The 26411-nt window shown below is 38.2% G+C and overlaps 1 protein-coding gene across 4 annotated transcripts in view; it reads left to right on the top strand.

The window, feature by feature from the left end:
• Nucleotides 1-26411, top strand: part of pex5la (peroxisomal biogenesis factor 5-like a) — a 116034-nt gene that overhangs the window by 70737 nt on the left and 18886 nt on the right. For 2 of the 4 annotated variants that reach the window (XM_017698094.2, XM_017698098.2), the window contains 6 exons: nt 2618-2729; nt 9568-9762; nt 9889-10009; nt 10138-10231; nt 11391-11420; nt 15753-15848. In XM_017698094.2, the coding sequence (XP_017553583.1) occupies nt 2618-2729; nt 9568-9762; nt 9889-10009; nt 10138-10231; nt 11391-11420; nt 15753-15848 (648 nt within the window). The remainder of the gene's footprint in view (nt 1-2617; nt 2730-9567; nt 9763-9888; nt 10010-10137; nt 10232-11390; nt 11421-15752; nt 15849-26411) is intronic. The other 2 variants (XM_017698095.2, XM_017698096.2) reach the window with 2 other exon arrangements.

A 26411-nucleotide genomic window follows, 5' to 3' on the forward strand; every position in this document is an offset into this window, starting at 1 on the left:
TGTCAATATTTGTACAACCTTTGGCCAGGAACACCAGCAGATCTAAACTTATTGCACATATTTATAACCTAATAACAACTCCACTTTGTGTCACGGTTTGTGTAGTTATTGAAGAATAAGCGCAGAAATTGCCATAAAATTGAGATTTTAAGGTGTTAAGATGTTAACAAACCTCCACATGATCTAAAGGTTCAAATGTTTTTTTCCCTCATTAAACCATACATCCAAAATTGATTTAGGAACCTTTTAAGTCCATATTTATAAAGGAAGAAGATAAATAGCACAGCAGTCTGTTGATATAGGCACGATCTAGATTCAATATTAAAACTTACTTTCACAGCATGTTGTGTCACGTTTGAGTTTCTGCCTAGCCAACATACTGATTACAGTGCTACCTACAAACACAGCCGATGGAGGTGGACACTGGATGTCAAGAAAACAATTAACTTACTTCCTTTAGCTTTGTACACTGTAGTCCCGCTCCTCGTGTGTGTCAGAATAGACGGTGCAAGCCCAGTCTTTTTTAGTAATGCACCAAAATGAAAATCCTTTGGCCGAAACCAAAACTGAATTTCATGACACACTGGGCCGAAAAACGAAAAAATGTAAATAAATCTAACAGTAAATGAAGACAGTTTAGTTTAAATAAACATTAAAATTGATATGTGGCTATAAAAACTTTATCATCAATTTTTGACAACAGAATTGTTTGTCATTTAAGGAAATGCATTCTGTAGCATGTTAGCCATGTTTTGCTCTTTGGCTCTGTCCTTTGTAAAGTTTTTTGGCCTTTTGAAAACTGAGGCTACAGATGGTCTTGGTGTGCTCACAGGAACTGCTGCTTTGCTTTTGTTGTTCTGCTGTACTCTGTTTATTGAGCAGGATGACGTTTTGTAAAGCAATTTCAATCCTGTAATAGGGAAATTCTTGAGTCTTGAACCCCCCCCCCCCCCCCCCCCCCCACTGATTTGTGAAGTCTTTTGACACTTCATTGTAGGCCTGTTTAATGATTTTTTTTTTTTTACAATTTTGGGCTTTTTTTCCTTTCAGACAAAAACAGAAAGTGGCATCTTTGCCCAAAAAATCAAACTTTGAAAGAAGGCTAGCTTCATATATGTAAATATATGACCCAAAGACTTGAACGGCAGGTCTAATGACTTCAATTTTAAACTTCAGAAATGGGATTCAGTTCAAAATGTACTGCATTTCCACTCCACAAAGCCTAATTTTAGTTATTGTGTGCTATTTTTTAAAAATGTAATATGCTGTCATGACAGATTATGTCCAGTAATATAACAGTGTTAAGTTATCTTTACTGTAAGTTGTAATAACAATTGCCATAGGGTTTGATCTGACAGCTTATGTCACATAAGATCATTTTTGCTGTGCACTCCAGTTAGCCTGCATGGCATCAAACATTATTATACCCATTGTGACTAATAACGGTAATGGTAACAGGACACTAATATTACTGAATATAATCTGCCATGACAACTGTGACATGGTTTTGACATGTCACTGCTACACAGCAGGGTTCAAGCAGGGTGATATAGGCACTATCACAGCTACATTGGTAACAGAATGTGCTTGTGTGAATTATTGCCTATCCAGCAGCATACTGACTAACAAATTTAGGTAATAAATAAATGTAGTTTTATTAGTATTATCTGTTCAGTGGACGCAAAGTCGAAGGCACTGTGTGACTTATTTGCAGTGCTGCACAAGTACGGCAAAAATCCATTCTGCTGGTTTTTCTAATTATAAAGATCTACAGGGGACAAGACAGAAAAAGACATGTATGAAAAAAAAGCCAACGATTTAGCATCAGAGAGGAATCATCCTCTCCAACTATAAGACTCCAGATAAACAATATCTGATGGAGAGGCAATTACAGTTGAGGAAGCACCAACGCTGCACGCATGCAGTGAGCACACAAAGTGCTTTCCCCGCTTTAGCCTAGCACGGCTGAATGAGCACCATGAGAGCTGGATGATGATTGATGTGTTTTCTCAATTCTGCACCACCAGTCTCCCCGAAGGACAAGTGCACTCTCTGATATACAGACACACGTGTAAGATCAGGGATTAGGGAAATTCGGGTGGGGGCCTGTATCAGGTCAGGAATTGAATTTCATCTTAATTACACACACATTACACGTGTGCACTGAAACAGCAAAGCTATCATACCAGCGCTGTTTCATTTTCCCTCTGTCAAAGTTAAAAAAGAATAATCTGATAGGATTGTCACAGCTTTGCCTCTAAGGTATTCTGACAAAAAAAGTACCTTGAAGTAAAAGGTGATTTTGTGACACTAGATTGGAAAATACGCTGGATACTGTGATATTAAGACCACCGTGTTTTGCCTTCACCAAAACAAAAAGGAGATCAAGGAGTGCCTTTAGGCTAGAGACACACCAGCCGTGCGGGGCCAGGGGGTGAGAATGGGAGTTGTATTTCTGTAAATAGACCAGGGCCAGCCTGGGAATCATCAGCGACAAATCAAAGGCAAGCCTGTCATTGCACTAAGGGTCCAGTTTGCCTCCACACACGATGTGGGCGGACACGAGAGCAGATTCGTTTACCTACTTCTCAGTGGAATATTTCGCTTGGTTTTGCAGCTGGTGAGCGAGCAACAAGAGAGCCGTCCTTTGTTGAGCCCCTCCATCGACGACTTCCTGTGTGAGACCAAATGCGATGGAGCTGTCCGTCCAGTTACCTCCAACACAGCAGGTAATAGAAATGCTGACCTCCCTCACCTAAGTGTCCAATACCACAACACACCAGGGTCAACGAGGTCACTGAAAGCCAAGAACCACTCGGTTTTATCCTTTTTTTTTTTTTACCATTCTAGGTTCCCTATTGTGCATACGTCTTGATTTGTAGCTCATTTAAAAGGTTAATAGTTTGGTGTAGTTTGTAAGCAACGTAAAAGTTTCAAGTTATGATTTTGACTACTCAGTCCAGACCAGAGGTGCTCAATCATGCTCCTGGAGAGTTTTGCTGCAACTCTAACCTATCACACCCAATCAAGGTAATGAACCCCATCAGGGGCATCTGAATTTTAGAGCCAAGAGTGTTAGATCTAAGCTCTTTAGATTGGTAGATCTCCAGAACCAGGACCAGGCACCCCTAATCCAGACAGTCCGTATATGGAAACAAAGCTACAACAATGGCACATTTTGTAATTCACTGTTTTGTGACATCACAAAACTAACACATCTCCATATATTCCCCTTATATAGCCTATAACAGTTCAGCTCCACCCCTTTACTCTGAAGTTATAAGGAGTGATTCCAGCCCAGGCACAATCCAGGACATCCCGTCAGAACAGAGACCATGACCACACAAATGCTAGAAGTAGTTTTAGGGGGAAATAAAAAGCAAGAAAAGTGTAGTCATGGTCAGAGCTTTTTACTTAGATATATCAGTCTTAAAGGCACACTGAAAAAATAACAGCCTGTTTAATTCTAAGGAATAAGAAGAGGTTGTAAATGGTGGCGTGATAAGTGGGCCTTGGGAGGAATATTAAAATATAAGATAAATTTAGAACATGGGCCCTTTAAAGCAGATGATTTTTTTGTGAAAGTACAGGTTTGGAATGTTTGTGCTTATAAGTAGTAAAGGAGACATTTTATTATGATTTGAGTTTGATAGTGACTGAGCCTTATTTTGCAAAAAAAGAGAACTATTTTTTCATTTTTTTGTCTTTTTCTGATTTTTTTTTTAATCCAGAACAAATGGAAATCAAATGGAAAACCTGTTAATACAGCCTCATATATTAAAATGTAAATGTTAATTAAACTGTAAGTATAATTCTATATCAATTTATTAAATGACAATTACATAGAAATACTTATATGATCAGATTTATAACAAAATGGAAATAATAAATCCTTTATACTTCTAAGGGTTTTTGGGTAGATGTGGATTCTTCTCCTTTTTATGGCATTTTGTATTGGTAAGAGTTTTCTATTCAAATTTCCACAGGCCGATGTTTTCATACTGCAAAACTGATTAGTACTGAGTAGTTAAAGAGGCCAAATGTATTGCTAACACAAGTGACACGGCATTACTAGGAATCTGAGAGCTCTTTAAGAACAGACTCATCATTTCAAGCACACAATAAGACACTGAAGAACTAAGCTGTCTTTATTGTGTTTGCATTCTGGCTTCCCCCATACACAAACCACTCTGTACCCATGCTTGGAGAGCATTTCTGTTAGTCTCTAATTGTGTATACTGTTTGGAGAGTGCTTAAATATCAGGGTTCTAATTACCTACAGATTACATTTGGAAGATCCTTCAGTCTGTTTGTAATAAAACAGCCGTCTGCTAATTAGTATGAGATATCTCTGAACTGGAGGCTTAGTGGGGCTCAGAAATGACTGGGTGGCACTCAAACAAAAGGTTTTTTAGTATCGCTAAGCTTCCCCCAAAGACACTTTCAGTTGTTATACAAATAATGAAATGAGGAGTTGGTTATTGATTTGTCACTGTTGAATTTACTGAGCTATTCTTCTCATTCATTTCCAATACAAATTGTCTGCAAGTTGTGGTTTAAGCTCTGAGTTTCAATACTAAAAAGGTGCCTCAGAATCCTGTCTGGACATCGTCTGGGGCTGATTTTCCTCACTGTGACTTCAGTAGCCACCCCCAGCAGTATGGCTGCAGGGGGTTAAACTGTGATTACCCTCTTGAAGGAGACTAACCAAGACAAAAAAAAGCAGTTTCTGCAAACTGAGCTGTCTGGTCACCTTGGGTTAATTATGAAAAATCACACACATGCCCATTCTATTTCATCTTCTTTAACAATTAATGTTCCTAGTCTCAAATGTCTTCTGCATATAATTCCAGACAGAGCTGTCAAAGCTATTCCATGTCATTTTAAGTAAGCATTGCAGATGGAGGGTGATGTTACATGGGGTTTCTTTTCTGGGATCTACTCTTCTGGGAAGTTTTTAGGCTGACTGCTAAGCGTTTTGAGCAAGTGGCACTCTGTAAGATCTAGTCCAATCTCAGGCACATGCACTGGACACTGTAAGTGATGCAAGGTCAAGACTTGTAGAACTTGTGGTAGTGCTGTCCTGCTCATTTGGGTTGCTCCTTGCTCAATAGTGAGCCTGCAGGTTCTGGAAGTTTTCAAAAAAGTGCCATTCTGGGTGGAAGTGGTTGCAGTTAGCTTACAATACTTAAGCAGACATCAGTTAATAGAATGCTGTAGTTCGCTCTGGGCCCAGGAACCTCCTTGTCTTCTAAGCCAGACTTCTGCCAATTGTCAGAGAGTCTGATGTGTTTTGTTGCTTAACATGGCCAAGAACGGTGTACTTGACAGGTAATTTGACTGACGTGCAACCAACCACAAGCCATTGTTTAGTGTGTGGGACAAGCAATCCCCAGAATGGCACCTTTACAGAAGCAAAAATGTTCTTTACTCTAAATGTCAGTATAAAGACGCTTCAATCCAAGATATTTTGTAACATTTCTGTAGGCACATCCCTCATGAAATTTCCACGCTATGTATAATGCAGCTGCTGTGTTCAAATAAACAAAATTGAAATTCAAAAAACAAGATGGAGATGCTTCCTTTTTTGGACAGTGGAGATATATATAATACATCTGCATGGAACAAATTGGTATGGATGGAATCTCTCTTTTCTAGCTACTAGGACTGGCTCAAACAGCATTTTACAGGCTTTCATAGCTATTTCTGAAGTACCTGTCCCCAAAATCAACTTTAAGAGCAGTAATAACTAAACTGTTTTCAGTCGTCTGTCTGACAGAACAGATACCCTTCCATGTCACTTCAGAGCTTCAGTACACGCTGGCTATGAAAACACAAGGCTATTTTTTTTCAGTTGCACATGGGAGTGAAGCATAAACTCCATAGAGATCCAATTAAATCACACACTCACACTTTCTGTACTGTTTAAACTGTATTTCAATTAATAATTTAGTACAGTGTGACGATCTTGTAGATGTGTCCTAGTTCAGAACAGCTTGTCACTGGACCAACAGTGCTTAGAAGGAGCTACTCTTTTCTGACACAGCGGTAAAAACTTGTTATTATGATTTCGTTGCAACAGATCTGCTGTATTTGCTGTCAGATTTTAACCCTGTGGTATAATTGATCAATAAAAAAAGAAATAATATTCCCACCTGAAGTGGTTACGTGATGAAGCGGAGGAGTCGGAGGCAGTGTGACTTGAAACATGGCGGTTTAGGATAAGGATCACTAGACTTAGCTATTGAGGTGATTCATCAAACTTGTAGTGCCTCTGTAATATACAAGCCTCTTATCACAAAATTTGCACTGAGCATTTTTCTTTGAATTTCCTGCTTTACATTTACATTTATGGCATTTGGGTGACGCTCTTATCCAGAGCGACTTACAGTTTGATCATTTTACACAGGCAGGCCAAGGTGGTCTTAGGAGTCTTGCCCAAGGACTCTTATTGGTATAGTGTAGGGTGCTTGCCCTGGTCGGGGATTGAACCCCAGTCTACAGCATAGAAGGCAAAGGTGTTAACCACTACACTAACCAACCACACGCTTTTTAGCTTAAGTGGCCACATGGGTAGAAATGCAGATTTGTTGCACTCTTAGGAGAGGTGACATGGATGCCAGGAATGAATCCATTATGTGTTATAAATTAAACCAGGCATATTTTTGACCATTTTCCACAGATTATCACTGTTCATTAATGTATTTTAGGCTTATTATTTTAGGCTGATTATTTACAAACAGACAAAGCTTCTGAAAACTAGATAGAGACATGAATACCAACATAACATGAGTTTAAAAGTGAAAATTCATGGCACTCTTCATTAGATTATAAAGCTTTTATTATTACATGGCTATGGAAAAAAAAATCTCAATGCGTTTTGGTGCGAGTCTTAATCACAGAGTCACTGTGGCTCTGTGGTAGAGTCACAGTGTTATAACAAATCCTTTTTAACTCAATGAGAGTCCCATGGATTTTCCCTTTTTTCTCAAGTTTTTGAACCCCTGGCCATGGAGCATCTTCCGTATAAAGTGTTTATTTCCCTACCGGCAGCATTCTCTATGTTTATATTCTTCTGAACATAACATATGAGTACTGGCGTGTTCAGATTATTCAGGCCAGCCCTACTAGCTGCTAAATTATTCAAAGAAAACTTTTGAATTACTTCCAAACATGTGATGCTGTGAAATTTACAGACGTTTTATAATCCAGCGATTGTATGTTGATATAACACTCTGCGCAGAGCTCTTAAAAGTTTGTTTCCCATAGGTCTGATTAAACCTGGTGCTCAGAGGTGCATGTGGAGAGCCAATCAGAATGCAACTGACAAACCCAATAGTTCTGGTCAGCTTAACAAGCAGATATACAGTACTGTGTGAAAGTTTTAGGCTTCTAAGCAAAGTTTTAAACAGTTGACCTCAGCAGTGAGTTTGTCACAATATACATTAGAATAAAGTCGTATTCATAATTCAAATAAACAGAAAAACAATAAAAAGTAACAAGAATTTCTTGAGTCCATATTTTTCCTTGACGCCTTCACAGCCGCCAGAGGGACTCGTTAATATCATCAGTTACATCATGAGCTCAATTTACTGAAGCACCGTTTGGTCAAACCAGGAGCTGCTTTTTAACGACATATAATACTGCAATACTGGGCTTCCTCGATGATATATATATATATATATATATATATATATATATATATATATATATATATCATTATTAATTAATATTCTATACATTTTGTTTATTCAAATATTAACACCTTTCTCAGCAAATAAACAAACTATACAAATAAATAGATTTTGAAAATGTGTCTTAGGTGCCTAAGACTTTCACACAGTACTGTATATTAGTTGATCCGTGTACCTATGTAAGAACTTGGAGTCTCTTGACTCAAACCAGAAAATCTCACAAGATATGATGACATCTTCAAAGGCCTCAGCAGGACAACATGGAAATGGACCTCCCTATGAAGGATTCAATCTTACTGATGGTCTTGCCCTTGATTTCTGAGAACAGAGATGCGGAGGGGTGACGGTGAAAGTCTATGTGAAATAATAAATCAGTAATGAAGGAGGGACATCATGAATTTTGACAAGTTGCAATGCAATTTGAAATAGCCAAGCGATGGGAATAAAACCCTGTGATGTTTGGAAGATTTTGGGAAGTTAACAAAACATTTGGATCAAATCTGTCAATCATAATTGTGATTGGCTGTCAAGTGCTTTTCAGAGTCCCTGCAGTTTTCTTGCAGAAAAGCAAGTAAAATCAAAGAAAATGTTGTTTTTAGCCCCTTGGGTGCCACATCCACCTGCTGTTTTCTGATAGCAGTGCCCACTCATTGGTGAAAGCCCAGAACAACATCAGACAGCACAGAATGTCATGATTTTTGCTCATTCTAGTGCTGTCAATAGTCCCACAGTGGAAATTTAACTTTATCAGTGCTGGAGAGGTGCTTGTTTTACTCAAAGTAAATACTTGCTTTATTCAAACTTAGATTAATTTACCAATGTAATATGCATACACACCTTGTATATATGCATTCTAATGTTTGATGTGTCCTTTCGAAACCTTTGAAATAAAATCCATGAAGTTTTAATTGTGATCATATGAACACTTTTCAGGTTTTTGTCCCCTCTGAACTAGCCAGTTCTCAGTGTAGCAGGCAGGCCTGTGTACAGACATTTTCGGGGGGCAGGGGCTCAAGGGTGACATGAATTAACTTTATTAATTAAAATTTCATTTACTGTGTGTTGCAGTCACTCTTATCAAGAGAGACAGAGTAATTATGTTTCTGATAAAACCAAACATAGTGTTAAGATTGTTTCCAAAGGCAACCCAACCCACTAATATTACCACCAATGCGTGGATTTGAACCCTAATTTTCAGTATGCAAAGCCATCACATTACTTGCTAACCTACTTAATCACTACAGATGAAATTACTTAAAACACTATTTAAGAGCTCCACAGAGTCCCATATAAATCATTGTATTTAAAAATAATGAAACTTGTACGAAGTCACTATCACGCCTCATTGCTGACTGTATGTTTGCTTGTTGTTCAAAATAACCACATTAAGGAATGTGACGCTGGTGGGATTTCCAGCAATGTGGTGTTGCGTGACAAGTTAGAGTTACTGAGGAGAACCACAGGTGGTGGTACTGTACCAAGAGTTGCCCAAGCACAATAAATCCAGAATAACCCAGTCTGACCCACAAGCTCTATTTCTGTGGTGAGGCTGAGCCTCGTTGCATTTAAATGGATCTTGAAGAGTGGTGGAGGCAATATACAATACAATTATTAAGCCCACCCACCTAAAGGGCGCTTGTTCAGTCAGAAGGCAAAGGGGCAGGTACTCAAGCTCCTCCTGGGGTCTAACTGTGGATGTGCCTGGTAGCAGCAGGTCTGTCCCATCACGTTAGAGTAGCACTAATCTGAGAGGGAGATGAGATGCACATTGTTTCTCTATGTGACAATTGGGGCCAGGACCCATGCTGATGAACAAATGAGGTCATCCTAAACTTCTGAAAACTCTTTACCATATTTATATCTCCCCATCCAGTCCTGTCCTCTTCACTGGACCTGCTGGACCTGAGTGAGCCTGGAGAGAGGAGGAACAGTAAAGACAGAAAGAGCCCTGTGTCCAGCAAGAACACACCACACAGAAAGAAACCAGACGAAACAGAGTTGATCCAGGTGGACGTTGAACAGAGCACGCCCCGCTCACGCACACCTGTGAAAGACTCTCTGGATTCAGGTACACAGACCTACCAGAAAAAGAAAGACCTTTATCACATTTACCCAAAAGACTAGATCATATTTCTTAGATTTGAATACGTTGCTTTGACATGTCTTGTAACTTTATTTGATGGACTTTCGACAGTAGCTAATCCTTCTCCACTGGAGAAATGGGAGGAACTCAACCTGCATCCAGAGCGAACCGGTAGCAGAAAATGGAAACTGGACAGAAGACGGTCATCAAAGAATTCGGGAGAGTTTGTTTGGTAAGTGATTTCTCTGCCATATGTTCAGCAATGAGACTAAATGTTCACATAAGGATCTTTAATTCTTTAACAATCACACCAATGCAAACATTATCTTACTGCTTTTTTCCCTTATCATGCCCTCATAGGTCAATTGATGGGAAAATACAATCCGAAACAGCCACCAAGAACTCATTAGAAGTAAATTACAAAGTGGAGACAGAGACATCTCCTGTCACACAAGTAAGCTAATTTATGTTCTGCATGTTGTCAGTAATGCTTATGCCATGTCATTTACAGTCATTCCTTCACAGTCCTTCACTACCCATATTCATTTTGACATTAATACACAGAGGTGGTAAAATGAGCCAGATCCATTTAAAGTATCAGAATGGAAACAATGATTAAACATTAAATAAAAAAATAAAAGAAATAGCTACAGTACTGTTCCAAAGTCAGAAAACACCTTTGATTTATTTAATTTCCCAGGAAAAATGGCCAATAAGTACAAGTTATTAACACAACATTAAATATACTATAATCAGCTTGCATGAGGAAAGGCAATATCAAAGGAAAATAAGAGGAAAAAAGTGAGTTTCCAGAACTAGAGTTAAAAAAATTAGTTAAAGTTGGAGAAAAAAGTGAGACTGTAACAGCCATGCAAGACCTGGTAGATCACCAAAACTGTCATCAGATAAACAGCGTTTAAGAGAGAATTTGAGAGAGAAGAGAAAATCAAGCTCCACTCTCACTTCCCGATCTGAAAAAAATCCACAGGTGTTTCTGTTCATCCTGCCACTCAGTGCTGTGGGTCTGAAAGGATGTGTAGCTGTCAGGAAGCTGTTACTGAGAATAGAAAATAGACAAAAAAGAAGAAGATTTTAAGCTGCTGGTTTTCTCAGAGAGCCACCCAGACCTCAGCATTATTGAATGTGTTTGGATTACTTGGATCATGGGAAACAGAAAATTAAACCAACTTCTAAGACTGAGCTCTAAAGTTGTGGGAAAATAACAAAACAAAAGCAAATTTCCTAAAAGAATGGAAGCTGTAATAAAGACATAGGGTGGATTAAATACTGAAAAATGCAGTATTATATTTAGTTATTGATGCTTCTGTGTATTTTTCTTACTTGTGCTTAATGGCCGTGACTGGAAATTAAAGGAATGGATGGCGGTCCATGACGTTTGCACTGTACTGTATATGTGTGCAACTGATTAATTATAGGTTGCACTGACCACCTGTTGTAGTAACTACAGTATTTTAATCCAGTCTTATATTTGCTTGCCAAACTGCAGGTCCATCTGAGCTCCACTTGAGCTTTAAATGTTGCATTGTACTGGCAACTCCTGTGACTTTATGTTGTATGTGTCTTTGCTAACCCTTAGAATTCTTTCATTTCAGCTCAACAAGCAGTATGTTAGTGGAAGACATGTAAGACATCTCTATGCTTTTATGTATGACATGATGAATGGTCTATGCATTTGCACCATGCCAACAGCATCACCACTGAATCTATTTTGTTTAAAGAAAAAAAGGCCACATCATAGTGGTGGCAGTATTTTATGCTGAAACTGTGCCTTTTGCAGCATGAGGAAATTGGGGATTTTTTTCTTTAACTTGTGGTGCTACAGGGTACAAATGTTACACGCTTCTGTCCTCAGTGGAGCATGCAGATCTGCTGGGCTGCTCTTTCTGTTGCTACAGTATCTGCTATTATTAGATTGATAGCCGATGAATTATTCAGCAACCTCTCACTGTGCTTATTACAGTATAAGGTATCAGCTACAGCAGGTAAAGTATACGTCACATTTCCAACTTTGTGTTGAGTAGTAGACTAAGACACCAGGAAAAAAGAATATGAGGAAAACAATGACAGTTTATGAGTTGAACTTAAACTGTAGAAGTCAAGACTTATTACAAAGTAATAACTATTAGTCCATTAATGACCTCACATAGTTCTGATATGCTATTTAATTATAATCACACAATGATTTGAATACTTCCATACCTGGGTACACACAGAATTACCCTTATCTTCAGTTTACATTGTGTGTTGACAAGTTTTAGTCTGCACCTCCAAACTTTTGTTTCCATTTGTTTCATTTTCAAGAATGACATACATTTCCCAATAAAATGGGTAAATATTTATAATAGTTATGGTTTAGCTCTTTTCCTTCATAAATAATCATCATCATATCAGGCATTCTTTAGTAAATACAGTATTTTAATCCAAGCTGCAGGTCCTTCTGAGCCCCAGTTGAGCTTTAAATGTTGCATATTAGCAACAATGGACTAATTAATAATTAAGGAATTAATATGTATTTTTCTTAACAAATATATTCGGATGACTTTATAACAGAAAATAGCAGATATTACTTTAAAATGAAGTTATGAGCTTCTACTCCACAATTAACAAATAATGTACTAACAATTTATTTCTTATTAGTTTATAAAGTGATAGTGTGCATGTGTTAATATTTGTCTACATTTTTTTAATTAAACAATAATGACCGGATCAGAATTTTAGATGTTATCCTCTATTCTACATCGACATAAATGATAAGAACAATCTTGCTAATGTGCACTGTATTTTTTGTAAATCCCAATAAAACAAATGCAACAAATGTTAGGCCTCCAAAGGATTTGGTAAATATTAATAAAGACTTAAAATAGGAGATATTTGAACATAACGACCTCAGTAAACACTCCTAGAAACTAGTATAGGAGATATTAGTCCATAATCAAGCTTAATAAATACTTTTGAACACTAGCATATGAGTTATCAGTCTACGATTAACCTTAACACACCTTTACACTAGAAGAGGAAATATTAGTCCCTAATCAATCTTAATTAATGCTCATATGCACTAGAATGGGAAATATTAGTCCATATTAGTTCAGGGGAGATATTAGTCTATAAATGACCACAATAAGTGTCACTATGCATTAGAGTAGGAGATAAACATCCCCTTGTCCATCCAGCCTAGTTAGCCCCATTTCTGACAGAAGACCAGACCACCGATAATGATACAAGTTTAAGTTGATCTATTGCAAAACTGCAAACAAAACATGAAGAAAATGATTGCAGATGAAAGCAATAATAAAGGGTTACTTATCAGAAGCACAAGATAAAAAAACGCTGGTGAAAGAAGGCCTAACACGATACCCAGTACACTAATGATAAGGCGAGGCTACACAAAAGAAGACAGGTGGAGCCAGAAACAGGACTCTGTAATGACTTTAGATCAGATAGATAGATAGATAGATAGATAGATAGATAGATAGATAGATAGATAGATAGATAGATAGATAGATAGATAGATAGATAGATAGATAGATAGATAGATAGATACAGACTGTACATGGAAAAATGACTTCAACTGTATTCAGCATACCTTTAGATCCTAGAGGGCCTGTCATGAGAGGCCAACTGTTCTGCACAGCAGCTGCCAGCATCAATTAAAATTGTGCTTGATTGGGCTTTTAACGAGTGACCACAGAAATAGAAAGTGCACTGTTAAAGGTAATTGTTGCACTGACTCAGTGTTTGATGGAGCACATTTGTCATCAGGACACAGGCTAGAGTTACAGCGCGCTGAAGCAAGACTGATTGTCTGTTCTGAGGCCTCCATTATAACTTCCTGTGTGAAATCCATTTAATGCTGTAGCCCTGGCAATAGATGAATATCCAATGAGCAAGGTGCCAGGCACCCCCTCCTGTGCTCCTTAGTCACTGTAGCAGTGGGATTTACTTATTTACTTCTGCTAGCTAGAGGTTTGCCTTTGACAGGCAGGCGCTTTCCCTAATATTTGCAGGGATCCAAGTACAAGTTACAAAATGTCCTTCTCAGCAAAAAAAATACTGAAGCTTATAGTAATCTACTGTTATGATGTACTACATGACATGATTTTGATAAATGCGACATTGTGTGTTACAAATATACAAAATAAATGAGCTTACATTATAAGACATGGTACCAATCTTGTATCCAGTTTTTGCATCAGCCTCATAGCAGCAGGAAAAAAGAATGAATACCATCCAATTCTGTAACAAATCTAGCATGAGATCCTGTCGTAGTGTAAGTGGTGTAAAGCAAAATAAAGTAGGCCATGTGATTACAGTAGCCACATGTAGCCTAAAATAAACATGAGTTTATCACGTTGCTGGCTATTAAGCAAAGCCTTTGTGTTAGATTTGCTATTAAGTTAGTTTTGTGTTATAATAATTTAATTTAAGTTTCATATAAGTTGCTTTTATGTTGGCTATGTGGGAATTCTTCACACAAAGATAGTCATCTTAATTTAATGCTTAGTAGTTATAAAAAAACAATATTCAATTAATATTGACGTCAGCCAGTAGTCAAGGTTTCAGTATTTATACTGGTTTCAGAAAAGAAAATGCAGTATTGTGCCACCATCAAATATTATAGACTTTAAATGGCTGGGATTAAAGGCCTTTTATAATAGTTGCAGATTAAAGTACACAAAACTTTTTTCAGGTACTGGCAGTTTAATTGCCAACAAATTTCTGTAAATACACAAGATTTTACTGAGATAGCATAAAAATGGTAAAACTAGACATATAATTGAAATCACACTAAATTATAGGAGTTGCTGTGAAGGTCAGTATATTTGCTTGAATTTAATTGGACACAACTACAGGTGATGTTTACTCCGAAGCATAAACTACCACAGTCAACCACTGCACTTACATTAGGGTCTGATATTCACTGACCTGTGAGGGCTACGGATATTTTAACTGTAGCACTGCCATTAAAAAGATGCTACTGATCTCTGATTCTGCCTCTTATATATAAATCATCAAAGCTGTACTAACCTACTTCTGTGGTTATTATCTGTCTTTTCTAATTTTCTATTTTCACATTGAAACTTAATTTCATGAAATCAGGCAAATTTTGTATTCATTTTATGGAATTTGATACAATGTACTTAATTTTCACATTATTCTTTTTTTTCCCCATTTTCTTTTTTCTTTATTGCCTTTTGTAGAATCACAGACATATTACACGTTTCAAGTAAAACAACAAAAAGTGAATTTCTGCATCAACCCCTTATCCTTAAACCATAACCCACCCACCCCCCACATTATTCATTTGAGGACATTTCAATAGCAAACCCATAAGAACGAACATTCGCTCCCAGAATTCGTATTCAAAATATGACAAAATACCATAAATAAAGAAAACAGTATTACTGCAATATTTTACAGTACAGTCATGAATACATGTACAAATTTGCAGTAGCCTGAGTGTTGCCTCAGGAGTTCATAAGCCACTGGAATGTTATTTGATGGTTTTTTTTCTGTTCAGAAGTGTGAAATCACTTGCTTTCCTGCATATGTAGCATGCCTACCCATGCACTCCTCCAAAACGTCTTGGCTTTTTTTCCAGATTTAAATGAATGTCATGACCAAATATCTTCAGCCATGCAATATTCAGATATGCACATTGAGAGGAATGTGCAAAGGAGGGTTTGCTGACAGTGGCGTGTCAGTCCAGGGCTGTTGTGAGACAGGGTGAATGGCTAATGTAGGGGGGATATAGGGGAGGTGTATGAGCACAGTACAGCCTCAGAGAGGGAGAGGTGTAGGCGTGAGCTGCTGATGGTAGCACATCCCCTTGCTGCTGGCATCAGAGATTTGCAAGGGCAGGGCTTTTTCCCCTGTCAGGGGGTCTGGAGAGATGGCTAAGCCACGCGCTCGCTCACTCCTACTGTGTGTGCATATGTGTGTGTGTCTGACAGGGCCGACTGAGCAAAGACCAGCGGTGGGGCAGCGCACTCCTGTCCAGAAACCAGTCCCTTGAGGAGGAATTTGAGCGAGCCAAAGCAGCCGTGGAAGTAAGTGACATTTTCAAGTACACAGTACAGACACAAGCAGTGAAGAATATCAATGGCTCTGAAATTTTGCTCTGTTCACTATTTATTGTTGTATATTAAGTAATACTGGGGAATGTAATCATTCACTGAGCCCCTACAATCCCACGGTCAATCCCATGGCCAGCCTGTCAACGTTTAGTATCTGTAATGCCTACATAATATTGCCCAAAGGTTACTGAAATGTTTCATTTCATTTTTATTATGTAATATATTATTCTAATTCCTAGAATTTAGAAAATTTAAGGAATTCCTGCACTAAAGCTAAACGTTTTAGCTGTTTAGCTTGTCATTGAAGACTCACTTGAAAGTGCCTTGTAACACTTTGCTGTCATGTTTTTGGTATAATGGGAGAAATAGGAAATGGCTGGGCTCCTCTTAAACTACCTCTGTCACCCGTTCCCATACCAGTTTTAACATGCCCCGTCACTTTTGCCTCGTTGTTTCCCCTCAGGGGAATCCCTGATGCCATCTTAAAGGCTGTACTATTACTACATTAACTCAAGTGAAAGGTGCCAAATATGCCTTTGGAAGGATGAGGGAACGTACTTGTCGAATTTGGCAGCAGAACTTGCTAAGAAATCATTGCATCCTGACCCATTTTGCATTTCAAACACAGACAAAGCTGTTAATAAGGCATAGCAGTAAACTACTTTAAAATGCTTAACATTACAAAACCATAACATCTCAGTTATGTAACACTGAGATTTTTAAACAGAGGAAGGAATCCTCTGAGCAGGGATGCTACAGAAGAAAATCTTCCAAAGAAAGGAAATGAGTGAAAATGAGTGCTGAAAAGCAGCATTTTGTCGAATGTTCTGCATAAACACTATGGCACCGGCCAGAAAGCACTGAGCAGAAAGCAAGCAAGCAAGCGGCCAGCTCTGCTGTCAACAGGCCGACAGTAGCCCACTGTCTCCTTGCCATCTAGGAATTAGCATGCTAAAGGGTAAATGACGGACAACAAAAAGAAAGACACTACACCACTACTTTATACCAGTGTTTACAGCCAGACATTCACAAACTTTATGTATGTTCTGTTCAAACTTTGGAAGAGGGTGAGTGAGTGTGTTCAAATCCTCACAAGAGGCCTTGTGTAATGTAGGTGTGACGCACATCTGAGCGGTGAGTCGAAGTGGCCAAAAGCATGATTAAAAAAAGTACTGAAATGGGGCCTTGATGTAGCTTAGATGCAATCTAGCTTCAGAAATAGATGCAATTAATGCTCTCTGTTGTTTGAAGATTCATAAGCAGCTTCTCTGAGGAGGACAGCAACTCAACATATCTAATGCTTAAATGGAAATCTCTCCCTGAGCAGAACGTGACAGTTAATGCAGAGTGATGAGCAAACTCCTGTAACGGTAGTGTCCGAAATCATATACCTGAAACATGGATTCTGTTTCCTATAATGGTGCTCCTTCTCCAACATAAGGAATAGTGATCAGGTGACCATTCTGAACTTGAGTTCATTTGATGTCATTTTTTTCTGACCAACAGAGCTTGGCATTTTGTCCAAACCTGACTGTTCAATCTGTTCTTTCTCTTGTCTTTTATTACCTCTACATTTTAATCAGGCATGCTGGGGTGACCCACACTTGGGCCCACACTTGTAAGAAACATTTGGGACATTGAAAACACTCATAAATACCTTTGCATAAGTGGTAGTTTAACTACTTGGACAGCTGATTCACTGGTTATGTCACATTATTTTGTATTTTATAATAATAGCTGATGTCAGCTATTATTGCTGCTGTCGAGTAATTTAGCCTACGCTTTCCTGTCCGGCTAGGGGGACGGGCCAGATCGGGTCAGTTTCAGACATAAATTTGATGGATTTCAGACTCAAAACTTGATTATGTGGTTTGGGTCAGGTTCAGACAAAATTTTGTCAGGCATGGGTCGGGTTCAGACTCTGATAACTACTATCAAAACTATCAAAAATTCTGATAACAGTATAAAGTCGGTATAAAGACTTTGTGTTATAGCTTGTGTTATAACCTGTTATTCTCATGCTGAAGGTTACATTTTAGATGTGTTGATTTATCTGCAATACTGTTCATGCTTAAGTTGGCTTTATCTGCAAGATATAAAAATTCTGCCAAAAAAAAAAAAAAAAAAAAAAGCAAAATAGGCTTCCATCAGAGTTTTCTCAGCTCTGTACAGGAGAGCTAAGTCATTGCTGAGAAAAAAGTAATGAGTTTACAGAGAAATATTTAATGTCTTTTTGCTATTTTGTTGAATTTTATGACTATGCGGTGCAGAGTCAGAAAACAATGGCAATATAACTGCGTAGGAAATATCCATTCGCCAGCTGCAATCGCCTTGTGGCTGTTTACCATCTAAAGTTCTTTTCTCCAGTGTGTCAAAATAGGCATGAATATATGTGGATAGAAACCAAGCTACTGATACTGATTGTGATAATAACATCTCCCTCAGTGCACCCTTATTTCACATGTAGAATGTGGTGATAATTACCCCACCCTCACTGAAAGAAAGCGTTAGAAAACATGTTCATGACCTAATCCAAGCCCCACAATAATACTCGGTTTTCCACTGCAGAAAGGAGAGGTAAATAGGTCAGTCATTTCTGCCGCAGACTTGCAGGATCAGATGGCAGCAGGTATAGTAGTTACAGTAATCAGATAAGGCCTCATTCACCTGGAGTCCATGCTGCTAAACACTAGATGTTCAGCTCCAGTAATCATCATAACCATGCGCTGTTTCAGAAACAGTAATGAAGGAAATCTCATGCAGCTCGTAGGGGAAAATGTCTAGGTATCATTTCCTGGTGTTATGAACTAGAAAATCCGTCTTTAGAGATGACTGCAAATGCTCACTGAACAATGGCAGAGCAGAGGGAAATACATATGTTCCAACTGGTTTTTAGGGTTATGTCAATAACTGACAGATGTGAAATGGAAACCGCTAGATGTTTCCACAGCAGACACTCTTGCTACTTGTCTTTCTTGAATCTTTTCTGCTCCAGTCATTGCAAGAGAGCCGTTGGCTATTGTATTACATGTGTTGCAGTTTCGGAGTACTGGAGGGCTACAAGCATAGCTGATTTGTGAAAGCAGATGAATAATAGAGGAGACACAAGAAGGAGATGCAAAAGTGAGAGGAGTGCTTAGCAAGGAACGTTCCAGCCGGTATATTCGGATTATCTCGGGAATCTCGCCACAGTGGCCGCTGACGTCATGTCTGTGTGGTGCCCTCCAGGCAGGATTTGCTGAAGCTGAGTGGGTGGGGCACTGCCTCTGAGGGGCAGGGGCTTTCCGATAAGTAATATTACCCAGGGGCACAAGAAAGCAAATGGAGGATTGATTGATTACTCCATTCTGCATTCTGAAGCTCGTACCTTTAGATATCTCACTCCTGCTTCAGGCATTCTGGGCAGCCTCCTATCTGCATACATTTGTCCTAATTAAGAACGTGGTGCAGAGTGCACTTGTCTAGAAGGCTGCTTTCCATGGCAGGTTTCCGATCCATTTCATTTGTGTAATTGTGGGCTGTCCGGAACAAAAGATATAGCTCAAGCACTAAAACGGTGGGGAAGCTCCAGGCTGTCCAGTGTGTCAGAGCTTGAATGTAAGTAAGCAGAATGTAAGTTCTCATTAACCCCTGTAATGCCAAAGCAAAAAAGCAGATATTTCTGCTTTTCAGCTGGCTTTTTGTCATTTAATAACCTGCCACATTTACAGTCTTATGCAGACATTTACATGGTTTGTTGATTTTCTGAGTAAAAGAAGTGCACATCCACTACAGAGAACACACCTCTGCACATTTTAGTGCACAGTTGCTGTTTATCTGCTAAAGTTAACATAGTGGAAAGCATAAAATATGACCTGTGCAAATGTAATTGTATGTTTTGTATTTTGTTTTAATTTTTTTCCAATATTAGCAAATAAATAGGAATTGTGCTCTAAAACTTGCAGAGACATGCAATATTTAAGTTAGAGAATGTGTGAACTATTCCACAACAAAACGTGTCATTTGACTGGAGTATATTTTAATGTGTGAAGAACATGATCTTACAAGATAATTGGTCATTTTTAGTTACCACTTTGATAAAAAAAAAAGTAATGAATGTGAATATACTGGGGAATCTGCACACTTCAGTGGCTTTGTGTCATCCTATTAATGGAAACATCAATAATCAGCCTTTGGTGATCAGAATTCCATGAAGATGCAGAAACTATCATGGTGCATACAATAATAAAGGCAGCATTACGCTTCTTTTGTGCAGTGATAGAAAATATAAGAGTGCACATTGCACAGTGCAAGTTTCTACATTTATTTTTTAAGTATTCTACAGTTTTATATGAGTATGATGGGGTTAAGATGCATTTGCATGCAAATTCTGAAGGCCAAAAATATTAAAGCTGTGTGAAAATGTGAAATGTTCTAGTCATGCCTAAATTGAGTGGACCTCAGAAAATAGATCACCGAGGGAGAGCTCTGACTACCCAGGCACTTTTGGGACGTACAAAAGCCAATGTGAAAATTAAGGCATGCTGCTCTCATTAGGAACAATGCAGTAGCAGCAGGAGGTGAGAAGCAGGTTAACACTGAAGTGGACCGTTTTGCTCAGAGGTAGTGATAGCATAAACAAAGCACAGACCATGCAAGATTAAACTGATCATTCAGTTTCCCTTGAAAACCAGTTTTGACGTGTTTTGATATGCTTACAAATGTTTGGGCACCTCTGGACAAATTACATATTTTGTTGATTTTTGAAGTGAAAATAAGTCTCATCATTATAATAATAACTCAGCAGTTTTCCTGCAGATGCACAGTTGCTTTTTATTTGATGAACATAAAAAAATGGATTTCTTTTTTTAAATTATGGCATATTCAAATGTTTGGTATACTACGTCAGTGCTTAGTAACTCTTCCTTTGGCAACATTACATCTTGCAAATGCTTTTTGTAGCAAGCTAGGAGTTTTTCTTTTCTTGTTTTAGGAATTTTCCCCTGCTCCAACACTCCTAGTTCTGCATTGTTCTCAGGCTGTCTGGCACACACATGTTTAAGATCTACTCATGGATTTTCAGTTATATTCAAGACAGAGGACTGAGGGCCAATTCTATAAGCTTCTGCTTCAGTTTCTTGAAATAATTTATGGTGTATTTTCATATATTCGATGGATTGTGCCACATTTGCTTCCAAAATGTGGAATATACCCTGTCCTCTATCCAAGCAATGATTAATGTGCCACTGGCTGCCACATAACCCCCCATAAATCCAAAGCATCCACCCCCATGCTTAAGGTGTTCTTTACACCAAATGATCCACTTTTTTTCTCTAAAAGTACTTTTGGTATGTTTTTACTTTCTGCATCAGTTCCCACATACAGCACTTGTTCCCAAAATTCTTCTGCCTTATTTAGATGTTGATTTGCATGCATTTTTTGTAAGTTTTTTTTTCTGCTTTTGTCTGCTTGCACAGAAAAACAACATCTCATCTAAACCTTTCTGCAAACCCTTTGCAGTCATGTGGGGATTTTGCTTTGCCTTTCAGGCCAGCACACGGGCAGTTCTGTCTGAGAGTTATATGTGCAGTTCTGTCTTGGTCTTAGAGATCTTGCTCTGACATCCACAGTTCCCCTTAACTATGTTCCAATTTCTCAAGTTCTTTTCAGACAGTAGAATTTGGGAATTGGCAGCCTGTTAATATATTCTTAGTAGCCTTTCTTGGCTATGCAGACATAAGTATTTATATATATATATATATATATAGTATCAACCCATTGTTCTGAATTTGAAGATTTAGAGAATTTATTATGCTCTAGAATTGTCATCAGGTTTAATTGGTCCTAATGAGTCAATGAAGGCCTAAGAAATGAATGAAACTAAGACTTTACAACTAGGAGGATTCCAAAACTTTTGCACATATTATATGTTTTTTCCATTTTTCATGTTAATCAAATAGAAAGCAACTGTGCATTAACATTTGCAGATAGTTTGGTGCACATGTTTTCTATGTAATTTGGCTGTGGCCATGAAAATGACTGAGAAAATAGACGCTTGTGGTCAAAACTTTATGCACCCAAAGCACACACAGTATTATGCCTTATTTTAATGTAGAAATTAAACTGTCATTCAAGGAAACAATGAAAAGGAATGATAGGACCCTCACCTGTAGCAGCTCACATTTCACCTTAATGTCAATTAAATTGCTTTCCCTCTGTTGCTCAACATGGTTTTAGCTGATACGAAATGACAGCCATTGCTTTTTCACAGCTGGAGCTCCTTCCACCACTAAGCATTTGACAGTTTGTCAATTTCTTTGCTTAGATGATGAAGTTAAACACTGTGCGCTCTAAAACCAAACTCTGTTAAAAATTGCTGCTCATTTCCCTTTGAAAGCAGCCGTTGCAAAGAAACATTTCACCTCATCCGTTTTCCTGATTACGGCTGAAATTTTGTTTGTGCTTTCCATCCAACCTGCAATCTGTATTTTTACAGGAAGAAAATTTTATTAAGGCGACACTGAAACGCAGGTCTCATCAGTTATGCTTTGTTGCTAAAACTATAAATCTCTTCTGTTGAGACTCAGTACCTGGCTCTCACACATCAAGTGTTTTAATGCACGCAGAAGCACCTTAATTAGGTCTTTCCAACACTGACGACTCACGTTTGGTTTATGTACACAGATATTGTTACATGCACAGTAATGGGCTTTTTGAAAATCCAACTATTCAGTTTAATGAATGATTTAAATAAGCTTGGGGTTAGTTGTATCAAGTCCATATGTACCTCAAAAAAAAAGCATTTTTGGCAGTTTATCAAATTCAACAACATACTACAGATGTCATGTGTATGTATTTCACTTTCATTGTACTGATATTAGCTGTGTTTGACCTGCTCACGTTTCACTAATTATATTTAATTTGATGATTGTACGCTGCATGTCCAAATGTATCCATTTTAATTAGTGAATTCAGCTACTTTAATGTGCTCACATAGCTGACACCAGTGTTTAGTTGTGCACACATGTACAGCTTGTATAACCTCCATAGGAAAGTATTACCAGTGGAATGGTAAGCTCTGGAGCAGCTGCACATGAGTCTAAGGTCATTATGCCCAGCTAGTTGATTGGACAGCTCTGCAGCTTTGAGCTATGGTGCAGTGAAACTGTGTACTCTGGAGTGATGGAGCACCATCAAATACCATTGGGATGTGGTGGAGTGGCTGTGACCTAGAACTAATCATGCAACATCAGTAGCTGACCTAACTAATGCTCTTGTGGCTTAGCGTAATCAAATCCTCACAGCAATGATCTTTCATCTAGTGTAAAGTCTTCCCTGTTACTGCAGTGAAGGAGATTAATTAATGCCCTTTATTTCATAAGAACCACTGGATGCATAAATGTCTACAAGCTTTGACGTATAGTAAATATTTATGTATTAGGTTGGAAAGCTCATCTGGTGCTAACTACATAGAACCGTGTTAAATTAATTGCGTGTGTTATAATTTACCAGAGTTCCTAGTGATTTTTACATCTAGCTCTTTCTGTTACAGTTAACCCCACCTATGGGTTACATCCAGCATATTCATTTGGGCTAAATGATGGGCCCCAACAAAGTGACCCATTTTGGATCCAACTCATTTCTCCACACGGGCCCCTTGAGCAGCAGCCCATGTGGGTTAAACATGAGTATAAGATGGGTACAATGTAGAACCATAATGGGTAGTGTATGTTGGGTTTATATGGGCCCTTCCTTTATTGCCCACATGGGTTTTACATGGGTATGACAGTGGTGCAGACGTCAACCTTCACTGGCAAAAGGGCTGTGGGTACCAGGGCCCCTTGTGTGTATTATATAATGGGCCCCATTATGGTACCCTATTTTGGAACCATCTCATTTTGTCCTCAGTTTCCACACAGGCCCCTTGAACAGCAGCCTATGTGGGTTAAAGATGGGTATAAGATGGGTATAAGATGGGTATAAGATGGGTATAAGATGGGTACAGTGTTGAACCATAATGGGTAGAGTATGTTGGGCTTATATGAGCCCTTCATTTGGATCCCAGGTGGGTTTTCTGTGTGTCCAGTATGGGCACAGACTAGGAACTTTGCTGGCAAACAGGGCTGAGGATACCCGGGCCCCTTATGTGCACTATATAAAAGGCCCCCCTCATACGAGCCCATTTGAGACCCATCTCATTTTGACATCAGTTTCTATGAGGGCCCCTATGAATGGTGCTCCAAATTGGTACATATTGGATGTAAGATGGGCACAGTGTGGAATTACAATGGACAGAATGTTGGGTCTATATGCTTGGATATGTAAAGGAGTTGGATTTTATATAGGTGTATTATGGGAATAGAGTAAGGTAATTGAATCCCATAATGTAATACCCATACATTTTGGAATGCAATAAAGCAAGTAGCCATGGAATGCAATAAAATCACTGGATATTGAGAATTTCTGAATTATAGCTGTTTCAGTAATATATAAAACAGCATTTCTTGCTTTGAATGGATTTATTATAAACAGAGCAAAACACAGGTCGAGAACACTTCTTTAAAAAAGTAATAACACTGTTTAAATAATCTTGTAAATAATCAAATAAACTTTTAATTTCACACTTAATACATACATTTCATTTCAGATCATTAAGGTTGTTTTTTTCACCCTTAACCACTGTTTAATTACTTGTTTTACAGCTAAAAAGGAACATTTCCACTCCACTTTTGGCTGACTTGTTTGCGAACTGTAGGTGCTAGAAACAAAGTTATGTTTAATTTTGTAGCAGAGATGTGTAGGATGATTGTATGCACAAAACTTTAATCTTGTTCAAATGCTTTTAAAATTATGAAGTAAAAACTAAATGTATTAGGCTGTGCCACGCTCTCCGCTCCTGCATTACACTTGTTTAAAACTACTGAAACTTAAATTAGTCTAACCTTGCCAAAAAGACATAACACTGAAAGACATGCATTACCATTTCAGCTTGAAAACAAAAAAAAATGCTTTTTATCTTTTAGCGTTTATATTTTAGCATTTACTTCTGTCGAGGTCTCTCAGTACTATATCTTGATATCACTTGTATTTTCTTTACTCATAATGAAGTTCCAAACAAGTCTCAGTGGAATAATTATCACTGAATGTCATACTCAAGCACTTTTAATTGTCTGCCTCTTGTCTGTCTCAGAGCCTTTTGTAATTCCAATCACGACGCGACCCCTTGGTCTCTGTGAATTTAATTATAAGCTGAATATATTTGGTTAAGGTGGCGATGTTCCCCAATATATAAATGTATTACTTGTCATAGTTTAGGCTGCTTTATTCCTAAGAATAAATGTGACTGTGCAGCATTAGAGCAGTTTAATTTCAGGTATACTTTTACGACTGCTGTATAGAATGCGCTTCCAGCCTGTCTAACTCTAAATGCTGGTGATCTATAATCTTGACTGCTTCTTTCACAGTTGTATGCGTATGTCTAAGAAGAAAAGAGGCTGTTTGTCCTAAAACTTTTAAAAGTTATCTTCCCGATGTTAGTTGTCCTTTATTCCTGCCTGCAGTCTGAGTCTCCCGTATTAAACAGCACTGACTGATCTGGGTGGGGGTGGGACAATGTGTTTCTTGTCGTGGAAACCACCGCGTCTGTACTTGGGGAATGCTGACTCATGGACAGCGGAACATATATTTGATAGGTGGTGCGAAGCATCAACTGGTTAGCAATTTATACTTGATAGCAGCCACTCACAGTAGCCTACACTGCTATTCAGACTACATGCACAGTGCATTTAATCTGCTCCCAGAATCCTATGATACTTTGTCACTGTTTGCTGAAATTGGCACAATTGGATAGTTCAAATATTTAACATTTGTTTTTGAGCAAAAGATTGGGTGGGACAGTACATACACACCAGGGATACACAATACTCTGCAAAAGTTTTATGCACCTGAGATTAGATTGAAAAAGCTTATTAATTAACAATGAGCATTTATTTGCTCAGAAATATGAGAAGTCTATTGCTCAGAAGTATGTAGTGATTTTACGTGTGTCAGAGTGTTCATTAAACCATTTTCAAACCTCTTACTGTGGCAACCTGAGATCATTTGTAGACACTGTCTAATACTTGGTTTGGCTAATCATTGCTTTGTTAAATTAAATCAAGTGTGCTGGTGATGGAATTTCAGGAATGTATTTTCTGGCTGAGGACAAAGGTTCAGCCCTTCTAAGTAGCTCTACTAACAAGGAATTCTTAAAAAAGTTACTTTTTAATCTATTTATGTTTATCTGAATGTATTATAATGTTATTATGTGTTTTTACAGGCAAATTATCCTTATTGGCCACAGTTTTAAACATTTTGGTTGAGTGCCTATGACTAAATCCCTTTTATCCAAATGAGGAGTTCGTTTTTATTTATTCTTTAGTTGGTCTTTTTTTCAATTTTATTTTTTAATTACCCCCCGTCTTTCGTTGCCACCAGGCTGCGAGGGTGAAGGGTAGGACAAGGTTAGGTTCCTCTGAAAAGTGGGCTTGAAGGAGAAGGCTAACGGACAATTCTGTT

This window comes from Pygocentrus nattereri, chromosome 26, assembly GCF_015220715.1.
Source record: "Pygocentrus nattereri isolate fPygNat1 chromosome 26, fPygNat1.pri, whole genome shotgun sequence".
NCBI classification, from domain to species: Eukaryota; Metazoa; Chordata; class Actinopteri; order Characiformes; family Serrasalmidae; genus Pygocentrus; species Pygocentrus nattereri.